General features: G+C 36.8%; 1 protein-coding gene across 2 annotated transcripts in view; it reads right to left on the bottom strand.

Moving 5' to 3' along the window:
• Positions 1-940: 940 nt before the first annotated feature.
• LOC111514219 (sorting and assembly machinery component 50 homolog) overlaps positions 941-16,121 on the bottom strand; it is a 45,006-nt gene continuing 29,825 nt past the window's right edge. For both annotated transcript variants that reach the window (XM_074178506.1, XM_074178505.1), the window contains 5 exons: positions 10,560-10,771; positions 10,399-10,504; positions 10,077-10,346; positions 1,815-2,103; positions 941-1,277 (listed from right to left, as the gene is read on the bottom strand). In XM_074178506.1, coding sequence (XP_074034607.1) covers positions 1,093-1,277; positions 1,815-2,103; positions 10,077-10,346; positions 10,399-10,504; positions 10,560-10,771 — 1,062 coding nt within the window. In that variant the 3' untranslated portion in view covers positions 941-1,092. The remainder of the gene's footprint in view (positions 1,278-1,814; positions 2,104-10,076; positions 10,347-10,398; positions 10,505-10,559; positions 10,772-16,121) is intronic.

Consider the following 16,121-nt stretch of genomic DNA (forward strand, 5'->3'; position numbering starts at 1 on the left):
AGAACAGTGTAACACTTTATAGTCCCGATATCAGTAGTTTCCTGTTTGGGGTAAAAGCTAAGGAGACAGAACGCTATTTGCTAATTGAAGGTCAATGTGGAAGCTCAGATAACGCTATTTGCCAATTGAAGGTTAATGTGGAAGCTCAGAAAACCACCGCCGTTTAAAATTATTTTTAAGCGAGGTTTGAGTTTTCTACTCATCACATAGATAGTTCATAGGTCATTTTATCTCCTTCTTGCTAAGATTGTAAAGAAAAACTACATATGGGTAAAAAAATTACGTCATTTTTTCGGATGGCTTCTCAGTTTACTAATGAACAGTGAGAAGGAGCGATAATAGTCAGTATTATCACCTAATCTTAGTTGAGTTTGAGGTATTTTCTCATTATATTTAATGGAGTGGCTGTATACTTTTTTATACACTTCGAGTAACTTTGAAAAATTAGAAAGTAATGAAAAAGAGCCAAAAAGTTTATTTTAGGTGCCTATACTGATAAACACCTAAAATAATCATTTTGGCTTACAGAGAAATGACCCAGTTTCCGAATAAGGAGAAATATAATACCCTCTCAACATTAAATATTATTGGACGAAATCATGAACAATAAAAACATTCCTTTGGTAATTTATTTTTTCTTCGATTTTAAGTTAATTTTGGTAGACTTATGTTATTACCTGGATTTTGAACATTGGCTTCTCTGAATAGAAGAAAAGCTACATTTTTAGTCATCTCCTGATGATGCTAACTTGGTTAGTTTCAGTTCTGGTGTGGAAAAAGTGTTTTCATTGGAAATAATTATGATACAATGTCTCGGTATTAGGCCATTGACAGTTAATGTCATATTATTAAGTAGGGTGTGATATTTTTAGTTTGTAAAAGGAACCATTTCATAATTATGCCAAAGATTCCAGAAACTTAAATATTGAAACGCAACATGTAACAATAATAATTTATTAAAAACATGATTCATAATCTATGACAATGATATTTATTGAAAAATATGCACTGAAAATACTACCGCTTTTAACAAGGAACTTGAGGTCAGTGAGTTGGAAAGGCCTTAATTTTCTTTGATATTGGCAGTTTTACTTACAAAAAGTGGACGCCAATACCAAATTGTATTCCTGGATGTATTTGATCTCCTTTATCAAAAATGTATGGAAAACAGTAGTTCACTTCTAATCTTGCCATATTTCCAAGCCTCAAGGCTACTCCTAATCCATAGGATATTCTGAGATTTTTTTTAAGATTATCCAGAAGGTTACTGTTCTTTGCTAAAACACGTATCAAATACAAATTTTTAAGTCAATATAAATAGTTTCGTTAAAAAAAAAAGAAATTACTGTTCACAAATACAAGAGGAATATTTTTCAACATATCATATTCAAAAAATTATATCATTAAAAATTTCCCAAGTTACATTTCCACAAAAAGTTCTGCATCATAAGAAACATGAATAAAACACTTAAATTTGACGAAAAATTTAAAATTGTTTAATGTTCATTTTATTTCATTCACAGTACTCAAAAAAGTCGTCAAATCGCATATGAAGTTGTAGAAAGCATTCAAAACTCTTTTTATTTTTACCCTGTTCAAGATGATGAAAAAAAGTTTATGACCAATATTGATGTACATCTCTATCTGTGGATGAATCATTATATGGAGGATTATACAAAATTGAGTATTTAATAAAAACACTGAAATTGTAATCATTTGAATGATATGTGAGAAAAAACACCATTAAAATATCAATTACAAAACACAATTAAAATATCAATTACTTTTTATCAAGAAATCTAATTTTTCCCTACCTAGCTGAAAATTGCCTATATTTCCAGCATTCATAAAAAAATGTGTCCTAAACAGATCTCCAAAACCACCTTTCCCAGGCCTGAAAGGTAAAGGTGTGAACAAATGTAGCCCTGCTGCCCAAAATGCCATAGATCCTAAGGCATCACCATCGGAATGAGGCCCAACTCCTCTCATTTCGAAACCTCGAATCGAAAGAGGTCCTCCAAGAAAGTACTTGTCTGGTATGCTTACTTTCATATTTTTATTTAAATTTGCCATGTAGCCGGCTGAAAAACAACCTTGAAGAACCTGAAATTGAAAAATTACATTTTTCTGTTGAGATATAACATCTATCAAATTAAATCAACTGGTCATATATGAAAAATAAACCAATGTGATGAACATTACACTTTCATAAAAATGTATATATACCTAAGAAATAACATTGACATTATCAACAATTGTAACAAATAACATTTAATTTCGGGGTCTCTTATTACTCTCTATTTATTTATTCATTCATGTGTACAGGTATTTTATTAAAACAACGATAAAAATAAAATAAAAACAACAATAAGAATTAATTGGCGCTCCGGGGCGACTTCATTGATTCCAGTGGCGCATTTGCTTTTTCAGCTGCAGGAAAACCCGGAAAAACCTGCAGCACCACATCATCTGAAGATTTTGATCTAACAATGTCCTCTCTCTTATAAAACAAAATGTAGGGTGTCCAGGTACAGGTAATCCCCATAAGGAAAAAGAAATATACAAATACAGTAATTACCTATTAGACACAAATGTTAATATATGAAATTGAAATAATATAAACCTAAAATCAACATCCCAGGTGGTCAAATATTAAATTCTATTGGTAGACTGTTTTAAAAGTATTCAGTGAAATTGCTGTAAAGTTACAATTGAGACGGATGTCTTCTTGCATAAACCTTGACATGGGTAAGAAGTATCCATAGTTAATAAGATGATTAGGGATAGTGAAAAGATCATTGTTTCTGGTCGAACGAACAGGTAATCGGAAAAGACTTCACGTAATACTTCATTACAATTAATGTCACCTGATATAATTTTGAATAAGGTAACGATATCTGTATTTGTTTTACGAAAAGAAAGATTGTTAAGATTCGCAATATCAAGTATTTCCTAATAATTATATTCTCCAAATGTGAGATCATTAGAAGGTTATAAGTCTGGTGACGCATACTCTAAAACAGATCTAGGTAAATAATTCTGGTGGTAACCAACTGTTACATCCATACAATTTCAGAAAACGAAACCAAGAAACTCAAGAGCTTTATTGTTATTGTCTTTATCATCCCAAGAAACATTAGTTGTTTATGACTATTGATTGACTGAATAAACTAAAGATACAAATTCAATAAAATAATGAAATATCAAACAATTGATGGTGGTGTTGAGGTGGGTGGTGAATGAAAGGTTCGCATCAAATATTATAGCCAAATCCCTTGTTTCATTGAGTCGATTTGAACTGACATTGTCAAGAACATAGTTGACGGAGATTTTATTTGTTCTAGAAAACGTTATACAGAAGCAAATATTCCATTTGTTGAGGTGGTATGAAAATTAGCAACTAGAATATGAATCAAAGAGCATAAAAACGACGGAGTGTCATCTGCAATTTATGCAAATGACACTTCTATTCTATATTCTAACAAAGCAAATGCAGCATTAGAAACACAGTCTAATAATATATTGCCAAATTTCTATCAGTGGTTTTGCTGGAATTCTCTTTATCTCAAGGCAAAAAAACACATACAGTATCCTTTCATAATGAACAAAAACAGGTAGCTAATATAGACATAAAAATTGTCAATTATCAAATTGACAAAGTATTGTAACGAATTAAAGAATTAACTGTCTTGAACAAATTTATTTTCAACAATATTTCACTATCACAACTAATTCATATACAACACTTAGCATCTAACGCTTAATTTATCTTCACGGTTAGAATTCTTTCTTTAAACGCACAATTCACTTTCTAAGATTTTCAGACATCCTCTCTGAGCGAGGACCCGACCTTGGTAACGAACGTTCTAGATACCTCAGCGGTTTTGGTACTCATCTATTATTTTCGTGGCGGTTCGTTGATCGCATTCCTTTCGCGGTGAGTCATATGTTTGGTGTCTGAGATAACGGTCAGGGCCGGCTTCAGATTCATTACATTGCCCCCTTCTTAAAGACGTTTCATCCCGAAATGTCATCCTTGGCGTGTGTCGATACCTGTAGGACTCCCCATGGCTGCACTGTGAAGTTCGATGGAAGTAACACTCCACAGTCTTCATGCACGGTCGTGGAAGATGGTTACCGAACACCAAAATCTGGATGCCGCTGGATCTGAAGATCGTTTCCAACATGCTTCTCACAATTCTCCAGTCCAGCCTGCCGAGCCCAGAGGCTAATTACCAATTACTAATTGCCAAGTCCACGAGATTCTGGTCGAGCATCGTCTCCTTCAGTCTAGTAAGACTCCTCCAGACATCTTCATAGGACGGTTTGTCTCAAGAATGCTTTTTGGTCACCAAGTAGAAGATGTTTCTCTGACCCTTCTTCAACTGTAGCACTCCTCCGACTTCTGGATTCTGTTCTCGTAATGTTTGGAGCTGACTGAATTTCTTGTTGAATACGACAGCGATACCTTTGGACATTTGGAGATCCTCTGGCATGTGGTGAGCTAGTGCTTAATCAACTGGAACCTTGAAAAGGTCTCGGGGCTCTTCTCGAGTTACATCATGTACGACCTTCTGTCTGATCGAGTATAAGGACATGAATTACTGGAACGCCATTCCATCCTCTGGTGGTCTGAGGTCGCGAACTTGATCGTGATTTCCAGCATAAGGAGCCAATCTATTAAAATGGACGACCCTAGGCTTTCCTCGAGGTGGCTTATGGATTCAGTAGACGAGGTCATTAATCTTTTTCATGATTTTGTACGGACCTTCCCACGAGTTCCGCAACTTCGGTGATAAACCACGGCGTCGCTTAGGGTTGTACAGCCAAACTAGGGCACCGGTTTCGAATTTTCCAGCATTCGCCTTAATGTCATAGACCTTCTTCATTCTATCGCTGGCACTCCGGATGTTCAGACGGACTCGTTCATGGATGTCGTCCATTCTCTGCCGAAGCTTGCTGACATAGTCTTTCCCCGCAGTGTCTTGTTCTGGCGGCGTCCCAAACTTCAAACTTCAGGTCGTAAGGAAGCCGCAGCTCTCGGCCCATTATAATACTGGCAGAGGTTTGGCCGGTTGACTCGTGCACTGCTGAACGATAAGCCAACAGGAACAGGTGGACGTATTGGTCCCAGTCTCTTTGATGGTCAGAGACTACCTTGGACAAGTGGCGGTTTATGGTCTTATTCATTTATGCAGCTCCAATGAGACACACAATCGACATATCCATTCCTTTACCAGGACGTCAGCGAAGGTAAAGGCTTCCTGGTTGGGCAGGGCATAGGCTTCTGCCCATTTGCTGAAGTAGTCCATGGCTACTAGGATGTATTTGTTCCCATGGTCGGACTCTGGAAACGGGCCGGCGATGTCGATGGCGATTCTGTCAAATGGACTACCCACGTTATACTGACGAGAAAATTGTGGAGCCGGCTAGCGTGCCTAGGGTGTCATCGATTCTTGGAAGAGGGTAGCTGTAATTCTTCGTCACGTGATTTAGTTGGCGATAATCCATGCAGAACCTTGTCAAGCCGTCCTTCTTCACTAACACGACTGGGGAAGACCAGGGGCTGTCAGAAGGTTCGATGACTCCTTCTTTTCCCATATCGCTGACTATCTTGTCTGCCTCTTCTCTCTTGGCAAGAGGGAGTCTTCTAGCTGATTGTCGGATTGGTCGGGCATTCCCAGTGTCGATTCTATGCTAAACCACAATTGTTCTGCCGCCTTTTCCTTCTCTAATATCGAAGATCTCTTGGTACTTCTTGACTAACTCCCTCAGTTTTGATCGGTGAGTTGGTGGTATATCCTTGGAGGAAATGTCAATCAACTTCTCCAACTCTTTAGGCAAGTTGTTGGCTTGGCTAACAGAACACTCCGTATCACAGAGGAAATGGACGAACAGTGTCCCAGCATGGTTCCTTTCTTCAAGGTCACGGAAAGGTAGTTGACATTAATGACCCTGACTGGCACAACTTTATCAACACGCAACATGGTCTTCGCTAGTGCGATTCCTCGTCCAATTTTCTCATCGTGTATCTTGGGCTCGAACATTACCACCTTGCCGCTGCTCGCACTTCCGTCCAAGCGAGCCTCAAGATTCAGCCCTTTCAGGTACGCACACGTCTTCAGCCAACAGGAACCTGATCGTCTCTTCGCTTCTTCCATGAAGCACCAGCTCTTCTCCGCCGACACCTAGGATGCCGTCTTGGAAATTCAGCTCGAACCCTCTGGGAATTCATTATGTCCATTCCAATGATTGCATCGTCCTCGATGTTCGCCACCAATGCACGATGTTTCAATTTTGTGCTGCTCAACACCAATTCAATTGGTATTTCTCCAAGTACATTGACTGGCTCCCCTGTTGCAATGCGTAACTTCCAGCTTGACGGTTCAATTCTTGCCGGTGTTTTGGCAAAGGTTGGCCCAAGAATGGTTCTCGTCGCACCTATATCTAGCAGCATGGTGCAAGGCTCCTTGTTGATGAGGCCGTCTACGAAAACACCTTTGTCTTGTCTTCGGAGAACGGCAACATATGCGTTTTTTACGGGGGCTTGCTGGGTACAGGCCGACGATTGCCCCTCTTATCGACCCCCTCTAGTTTTCCTGATTTGGGAAAACTGGACATTTGCTACGCACATGTCCAATTTTCCCACAGTTACAGCATCTTATTTGTTTCCTCTCAGGCAACACTTCTTTCATTACTTTCCTGAAGGTGGCCTCAATATCAGCAGGCACTTGTCCATCTTCCTCGATAGCTCGAACTTTGCTCTGTTTTGCAGCCTCAAACTCCAGAGCGTTTGTCAGTGCATCCACGAGATGTTTGGGATGAGCTAGTGTCAAGGCCTGCCTCATTTCTTGGTCGCTAAGTCCATCCAAGAATGCCTGAACTGCTAACCGCTCCATTACATTTTCGGGTGTAGCAGGATATGCCAGACGGACCAATCGAGCTATGTCTGCTTCAAACTCCTGTAGGGATTCTCCTGATTTCTGCCAGCGGTTCTTCAGCTGTGAATGGTAAACGTGCTCTAGGTGGGCCTGTCCATACCAAGATGCTTTGCAGAATATTCGTTGCTTCTCCACGCAACGCCAATGTTAATGCTACCACCTTTTCTCCTGCATTCCATCCATTCGCTCTGGCCGCAACTTCAAATTGTCGGCGGAAAATTTGCCCAAGAAGTTTTTCCGTCGAACTGGGGCGGCTTCATGGAGAGCTTTCCTGGTTCAGAACTGGCTTTGAACTCTTTCACTTCCGGAATTGTATTTTCGGTAACCGTTTCTGTGGGGTGGGCAGAATTAACGATTTGGTTTCGCAACTTGCTAATTGTTTCCTTTATCTAGCTGATTTCTACCTCAAATTCGCCTTTGATTTCATCGCCTAATTTTTCTTTCATTCTCTTGATTTCTGCCCCGATTTCATCTTTGATCTCCCCTTTGATTTCCTCTCTGATTTTGTCTATCTCTGTTTCGATGATACCTATTCTTTCTTCGAGTAGACTCGCCACACCACAAAGTTCTTTCTTTAAGCCATCCGCATTTTCTAGAAGCTTCTCCTCCAGACTTACCGAATTTTGTTGAAGTTCATCTTTCAGCGATTTGGTGTTCTCATCGAGTTTGCTCATTATTGAACTCGAATCACCCCCAGAAACTTCGAATAAATATGCTTCCGGATCTTCTCCTGATTCAATCAAGTTATCCCATAGTCTCTTCTGGAGTACTCATAGTACCCATAGTCTCTTCTGGAGAATCTATCTCTCTCTCCTCCAATTCTTGCTTCAATTCAGCGACTTTCAAGTCCACTAGGCGCACTTTCCTCGAACACATTTTGTCTCTTATTGTCTATTTTCCACAAAACTGAAAATGTCCACTTATTTTAATAGAGTCCGAAACACTTATTTATTTTCACAAGTCTATTTTTCGCGAGAAAGGTCTATCAGTTTATGTTTCCGTAGTCCGGTACTGTCCACTTCGCGAAACACAATGAGTCAACAGTCTCTACGCAAACAAATAAGTCTTATAGTCAAGTTCACTGTAATACAAAGAGTGTCCACCAAGCGCTCACAAATTTATTTTTAAAATTAATTTCTGATCACCAATTGTAACGAATTAAAGAATTAACTGTCTTAAACAAATTTATTTTTAACAATATTTCACTATCACAACTAATTTATATACAACACTTAGCACCTAACGCTTAATTTATCTTCACGGTTAGAATTCTTTCTTTAAACGCACGATTCACTTTCTAGATACAGACTCCCTCTCTGAGCGAGGACCCGACCTTTTATATTGGTAACGAACGTTCAGATACCTCTAGGGGTTTCGGTACTCATCTATTCTTTTCGTGGCGGTTCGTCGATCGCATTCCTTTCGCGGTGAGTCATATGTTTGGTGTCTGAGATAACGGTCAGGGCCGGCTTCAGGTTCATTACAGTATTATGTGTGAAATTTTTAGGTGTATGAGTGTCTTGACTGGAGGAGACATTGTGAGGCAGTCGTTTCAAATACGAATTATGTGATTTATATGCTTTGTAATTTTGGATATGTTCTTACTCATGACCAGTTGATTATGCTGTACTTTGCTCGGGCAGAATCTCACTTGAGATATGGCATTGTATTTTGGACAATGACATCTCCCAGAAAAAAAATCGTCGTATTGCTGGTGTATCGAGTACAACCAGTTTTAAAATGTCAACTCTGCCATGTCTGTTTATTTTTGAAGTCTGAATATTTGTATCGTGCAATTTGAAATATTTTAAAACTAATGCTCAAGTGCATTCAGTCAATACAAAACAACATAATGATCTACATATACCTTTTTCAAAAAAAAAAGGTCCTTTTCAATTCTCCATCAATAATTGGCTAAAGGATTTTTATTAAATCACCATTGACTGACTATGAAATCTATTCCTGAACTGAAATTATTCAAATCAGCATTGAAAGAAGTTTTATTGAATCAAGTTTTTTATTCTGTAGATGCGCTGATTTCAGACTTTTTAGATATATATATGTTCCCATTTTGTGATATGAATGTTGTAGACTTAGATATATAGGCTAGGTATTATTTTAATTTTAGGACATTGACTAATCCTATACAAATTATTTTGTCATAAAAAACAGCTTGTATGTTTTTCAATTTTTCAATGAATACGAATTGCAAAAGAGATTGACGAAAATATTTAAAATTTTACAATTTCCACAAGTTGGGATATTATTACTAAAAATGTTTTCATGTTCCTGTAAGAGATGGTTTTAATATACACATTTTTTTTACTATGGGGTATTTATTGTTGACCTCTTTTTATAAATGTTTGTATAGAATCATATTCTGAAAACAATATGCCTGCTGTATTTAATAGTAGATGACATTAGAATATAGTTAACTCACGAATAGATTTCCAGAATCTTTGCAGTCGATTATTTCATGAGGAGTGATAAGGCAACGGACTCTGTTACAGATAAATAGTATGTCCAGAATATAACAGCTCTATAAAGGGAACATTTATACAAAAAAAAATTGGGTACCGTTGTTTCTGATATTGTCAAGATTCAATAGTCTCTCAACATTATTTCTTTTTTTATATTTTTGACACTTAAACTGCGTTTTCCTGAGGCTTGTATTTTGACTCAATATTTATTATTCCCTCTCTATCTTTTCTTTGCTTAGAGGTTTGAAGATTGAGTCACAGTAAGAATTTGTGCAGACTAGTGAACTTTCAATATTTAAAATTCCACTAGAGAATTTATAGAACTTCAAAACTCAACTTACATAATATACTATAATTTACTAAGAGGAAGATTAATCTTCCTCTCGAAGATGATCACTTGGTGATCGAAACACGTGTCGAGGTGTTAAAAATAATGATTTGGTGTTGGGAAAACACTCCAGTAAAATTTAAGTGAAATTATGTCCAATATATTTATACTTGACCTAGTCATAAATTACTTTAATTTTTTATGAAACTTAACTAAGAGAAACTAATGAGTTTTTAAACTTTAGAAAAGAAAATCAATATACCATGATAAATCAGGGAATTTTACAATATCAATTAACAATTTAAAAAATGTGACTGAACTACTCACTATATCCTCCAATATGGCATAGTTTTCTTGTAAGAAAAATTCATTTTTCAAAAAACCCACATCTCCTCCCAGTCCTGCTACCTCTGAGGTAAGCTGGAATAGGGAACCTTCTGATGGAAAAATTATATCATCTCTCAAATCGAGTGATAAAATATGTTTCAATGCCGATTTCAAACTGAGTCCAGATTCTTTTCTAACATCAAAAGAAGCCGTTCTAGTAAGTACGCTTAAGTCCCTAATATTTGCTTCCCATTGAATATTGTGCTTCAGCTGAAAAAAAAAACAATAATAAAAGTATTTCAACTTGTCGAGTACCAATTACCCAAGGAGTTGAGTAGAAACCTATGTCAAAAAGCAGTCCTCTCTCAAGTTGTTTATATCCGGATGTGGGCCATTCAGATTGGGATTGGAACATGCTTGTGGTGATACTACAAAAACATTTATTTCTCAAATTGATAAGGATATAGCTAAAATTCAAATTACGTTGGACGATGCTTTCCTCTTAGTGGTTTTACAAATGCTACGTTGAAGTTACTGGTTTTTTTCGAGCCATGGCTGTATTCTACTTGAACACGTTCCCCTCGACCAAAGAGATTAGGGGCACGCATGCCTATAAGTAAGGCACCTTCATTATTTCCAATGTGAGTGCTGACACCACCTGTTATCCTCTTGTATTCTTTTACATTAAATGTGACCTGAAACAGTTCTCTATTTTTATTGCGTCATACGTTGACTGAAAGAAAGAAAGGAAGGTCAATAAAAATCTATATGAAGTTTAGACAACAGAATTTTTTTGGTAATCTTCATATTCCTCAAAATTGAAGACAGGCTAGTGAAGGAAATTAAATTTGATCAACTCACATTTGATTAAATAATAATTTTCAGTTTTATTTGAATTGAAGGGGTTATATTTTTAGGAGTGATTAATTCTTGGGAAAGAAAGTTTTTGGCTTTCTACTACTCCATCTTGATACAAAAAAATGTGGGATTCTTCCAAAGAATAATCAATGTCTAAATTTATAAGGAAGTAATCAATTTGAAAATAGGTAACTCTATACATGGATGTGTAGTTCATCCAAAGAAGCAACTTTCAGACACAAACTGAAAGAAAGCCCTCCTGAAACAGCTACTTTCATATAAACATTGAATTACACGAAAGAAAAAAATTCTTTCGAAACAAAAACTTTAACATGAACACTGAATGATACAGAAGATACTTTTTTCTACTCAGTTTGTATTCCAAACATTCGTTATGAAATGAAATCCAGATATCATTCACAGGAGTTCTACTTTAAATGAATGGTAATAAATTGCACTTACATGGAACACCATCAATTTTAGTTATTTCAATACATTTACCTCATTGATTTTGACTATTTTATCATTTCTGTAGTTTCTTATTCGGAACCATTAATTGAAAATCGGACTTGGGTTGAAATTCGGTATGTAGGGTCAAAATTGATTTCTAAGCAATTTTTTCAAAAAACTTATTTCGGTATCTCCATCGCGAAGTAGAATATCGCGGGATCGTAGTAGGCTGGGTATAAGGCTGTCACTCGGGCTAAGTATTGCGAAAAAGTGCGGCCCATGAAGGTCTACGCTATTCCAAAAATCAAATCTCTGCTTTCAAAAATGATTAAAATACACCTTAAGTGGGCCACACTGTATATCACCCTATCTTTATAATAAATACAAAGCGATGTTATGATTAAAATTTCCAAGATCTTCGACCATGTCTTGACACCCCAGTTTTGATAATGCATGGTTAGGCAGGATAAGTACACCCACCACGTCAGCGAAATTAAAAACACTTAAAATCAGTGAGTCAAACGATGCTATCAAGGTTTTTTTACTTGGTTAATTTTCATTTCCATTTTTTTTCAAGATTATACCTTTTTTATTCAACTGCCCACATGTGGAAAAAATTTTAGATGACAGTCAATATGCAGCACTGAATTACAAGGACAACCTGTGAATTTAATAACCAACTACTTTCTTTAATTAACAAGACGGGTCTTCGCCTCACAACACTGCAATTGTCACCAATTTTTTGGCTGCAAATTTTGGTAATAATTGGATAGCCAACCGAGGACCAAACCGTTGGCCGGCCAGGTCACCGAACTTAATGCCTGTGGACTTTTACCTCTGGGGAAGGTTGAAAAATCTTATTTTTGAATTGCTGGCCAAATCTAGATACGAATCAGAAGCGGCAGTGATGCAAAATTTTGCTTCTCTCACTCCTATTGAACTAATTAATTCAGCAAAAACATTCAGAAAAGGTGTCGCAGGTGTATAAGAGAAGCTGGTAGATATTTCGAACACCTCCTCTGAAGAAATATATAGTACATATTATGGTTAAGGCCTTGAGCTTAAGGAAGCTATGTAGGCCATAAAAAAGATACATATATAAATCAATTAGAAGAAAATGAATATGAGAATCAATTATTATAAAGCTACTCAAATTTTTAAAAAAATATTTTTTCTAGATATATAAAATTTGAAAAGAAGATAAAGAAAACTATCACAGCATCAATCTCACAGTAATGTTAATACTACTGAAGAGGAGAAAACAGAAAAATATATATACATATATACATTCATACATAAGTAGATGAACAAGGCGGATTCTGGCTCAAAATCCTATGTATTTTCTTATGGAGCTAAACTTTTTGCAATTTTTGGTTCAAACAGGAGTGGGGGGAAACGTGTGACGTCATCGGCGCAGGATGGAACGAGTATCGTAGCGATTTAAGCGTGGAACTCTGCCCCTCGGTACTCCACCTAACCTATCGGCCCCCTTTGGATTCCGCTTCAGCGCTCAGGCCCCCTTGTCACGTGATTTTAATTAAAAAAAGTTTGTAGTTATGAGATTCGAACATGACATTGTTCTTAGCCTCAACACCAACGTAAGATATTGAAGTTAACTGCGAATGTTGGGTATTTACAGTGTTAGTTTTATCGGGACCGAAATTGACTCATTCATTATACTCGACAGCATTTTTTTTTGATTTCCGTAGATTGTAATCGTCATTGTCATATTGAAGATAGGAAAATATACTTAGATTTGGGAAATGATTAATATTTCATGTAAAGATGTGTATGTGTGTGTAAGAGCCCCCATGGTGTTCCGTATGAATTTACGTGGCTTTGCGTATAGGATATTGAGAGATTCATTTGAATAATTTATCGTACAGAATTGTTTCATGTCCTGTTATCAGTAACCACACAAAGATAAGCGCTCGATTCATCGATACACAAGTATATGAAAACAACAAAAGTTATAGAACACACAGAGTCATCTATGAGTCACTAGCTGAACTATCTATTGGTTGAAGAAGGACACTGTAAACACTAGACTCATAAGACTGCATCTGTCAAATGTCAATACATGCCAGCATGGCAGGTTCGGCGTTGCCAGTTGTACAATAAATCATTGTATATGGGGCAATGTAGCGTTGCCGGTTTTGGAATTAATCGTAAACGACTCGATGAAAATTGGAAGCGCGAAAGTGATATATTAATAATAATGAATCAGATTTAAGAAAAAACATTACAGATTAATGAGACTGCATCGTTTCAAAGTGTGATCCCTCAATGTTACAAGGTATTTCAAAATACATCATTGAAAACAAACATGGCGTCGAAGTGTACAGGGTGCGTCAAAATACATCATTTAAGAAAAAACATAACAGTTCCACGAGGCTGTAAGTTTTCAACGTGCGATCCCTCAATGTGTACAAGGTATCTCAAAATACATCATTGAAAAACAAATATGACGTCGAAGTGTACAGGGTGCGTCAAAATATATCATTTAAGGAAAAAAACATGTCGATTTGAAATATGATATTAATGTGTATACAGGGCGTTTCAAAATACATCATTTAAGAAAAAAACATGTCGATTCAACAGAAGTCTAGCGTTCCAACGTGTCGGAAGTCTCGTGTCTTTGTTAACCAAGTGAGCATCATCAGGAGAAGAAGGAGATGACACCAAAGGTTACGTATTGAGGAGTTAACTTTCGAAAATGGGGAAAGCGACCGTTTTACAAACGTCTCGGCTGTTTTCCGTGCGACCGTTTTCCGTGCGTTTTCGATCGTTATTCGTACGTTTTCGATCGTTTTTCGTACGTTTTCGATCGTTTTTCGTGCGTTTTCGACCGTTTTCCGTGCGTTTATTCGTTATCGTTTCATCGTTATTGTCGTAACGGTTTTTCGTGTTTCAATATGACAGTCATTTATCATTTAACGCGTTCCGCTAACCAAGTAAGCATCATCAGGAAATGACTAAAGTCCATGCTCTGTCATATGAAGATTCATTTTGCGAATTTTCAGACTCTTGAACGGAACCTTGTGGAACACTCAACCTAACTTCTGTTACAGAGTAGTGTCGGCCAGCTAATCAGAATGGAGAAATCAAATATCGCTCGATTGATTGTGCTAGATGAAATTGAACTGGAGAATGTGGGTCGAGTAATAATAGTGATAAAACATTGAAACCTTGAAAGTGACGTAGTCAGCGTGGGAGGTGATGGCGTGTGTGATAATTTGTGACAGCACAACTGTCAGAAGGGCTCTAAGTGGTATATTCGCTAATAATGATCGGATCGTCGCGTACAGCACGTCAAATGAAAGGATAAGAAATGCAGAAGTCAACGACGAAGAAAAATCGAAGATGGCGCAACATGTCATAAGGGCACTAAGTCAAATCTTTGTTAATGATAGTTGAATCTCAACGTGCAGTACATCAAATGGAAGGGAAACGAATACAGGCTGATTCACGGTGGATGGCACATTAGACGTTTCTGGTGAACCAGACAACGGATCACTTTCAAAATTTAATGGAGGGCATATTCGGACATTCTCTAGACAACTAAAATATTTTCGACAATGCGGTGTTGCCGCTTCTATTAGAAAGCAGTAGCAACTTTGATTTTTCAAATGGAACACTCTGTATATAATATTATTTTTGGAATCTCCAACAATTGCCCGACAACTTTTCTTGATATTTCCCTATACCTATCTGTTACCGTTTTCGAAATAAAAATTAATTTCAATTTTTTTCTTCGAAAATCATGACTTCTAAAAATGCCGATATCTTTTAGTTAAGAAGTACTATGATATCGAAATTTGGTTTGGAGTTAGGTGATACTTGGACACTTCCCACACGTCAGCCTAATCTCCATTACTTCAATACAGGGTGGTAAAAAAATACAGTTTTTTCGTTTGCTTGAAAAAGTTGCTGAAATTTGATTATTTTAAATGGAACACCCTGTATATTATTGAAAATTCGGAAAGCTGCTGAAATTTGCTTTCTTTCTATGTATATCATACCTATACCTAACTAGTCAAGTTTCGGAATTATGAACATTTATTTGTGAAAATGTCCCTTCAGAATGGTATTTCCATTCGGTATTTGGTAAGCAGGCCATGATTACTATTTGACAGTAGCGTTGTGACATTCTCCTAATAATATCGACATTTTCGTCACTTCAGAAGTTGCAAATATCTTCAAAATGATGGAACAAAACTATTCAAACGAATTTCTTATGAATTTGTTCATTATTTTTGGACAGTGTGACAAAATTATCAGCAGAACATGTAGAAAGTTCAATGAAATGTATACGAATCTACCGCCAATGAACCTCAAGAAATTTATACGAATTCAGAACAATTTCAATATGTTTGGATAAACTTAAAAAAAGCACCAAGAAACTTGAAATTGGAAATATTGATATGAATAATTATAAAAAAGTAAAACAATCATGTGGAATATTTCAAAATATGTTCGAATCGCTGGCCGTTCACTTCCAAGCACTTTAAAATGCGGGTGTTGACTGCTTTCATGGTGGCAGATCTGATTTCATTGGGATCCAAATCTTCAAATGTTTGGGCAATCCTTTCTAACAATTCATCTCTCGAACGCACGGGTATTTTGTAAACTTTTTCTTTAAACATTCCCCACAAATAAAAATCTAATGGATTAAGATCGGGTGATCTCGCTGGCCAATTCCATGGTCCCAAGCGCCTCATCCACCGATCGTCAAAT

This window comes from Leptinotarsa decemlineata, unplaced genomic scaffold (assembly GCF_025532065.1).
Source record: "Leptinotarsa decemlineata unplaced genomic scaffold, Ldec_3_MD MMD2_tig00003902_RagTag_RagTag, whole genome shotgun sequence".
Classification (NCBI taxonomy): domain Eukaryota; kingdom Metazoa; phylum Arthropoda; class Insecta; order Coleoptera; family Chrysomelidae; genus Leptinotarsa; species Leptinotarsa decemlineata.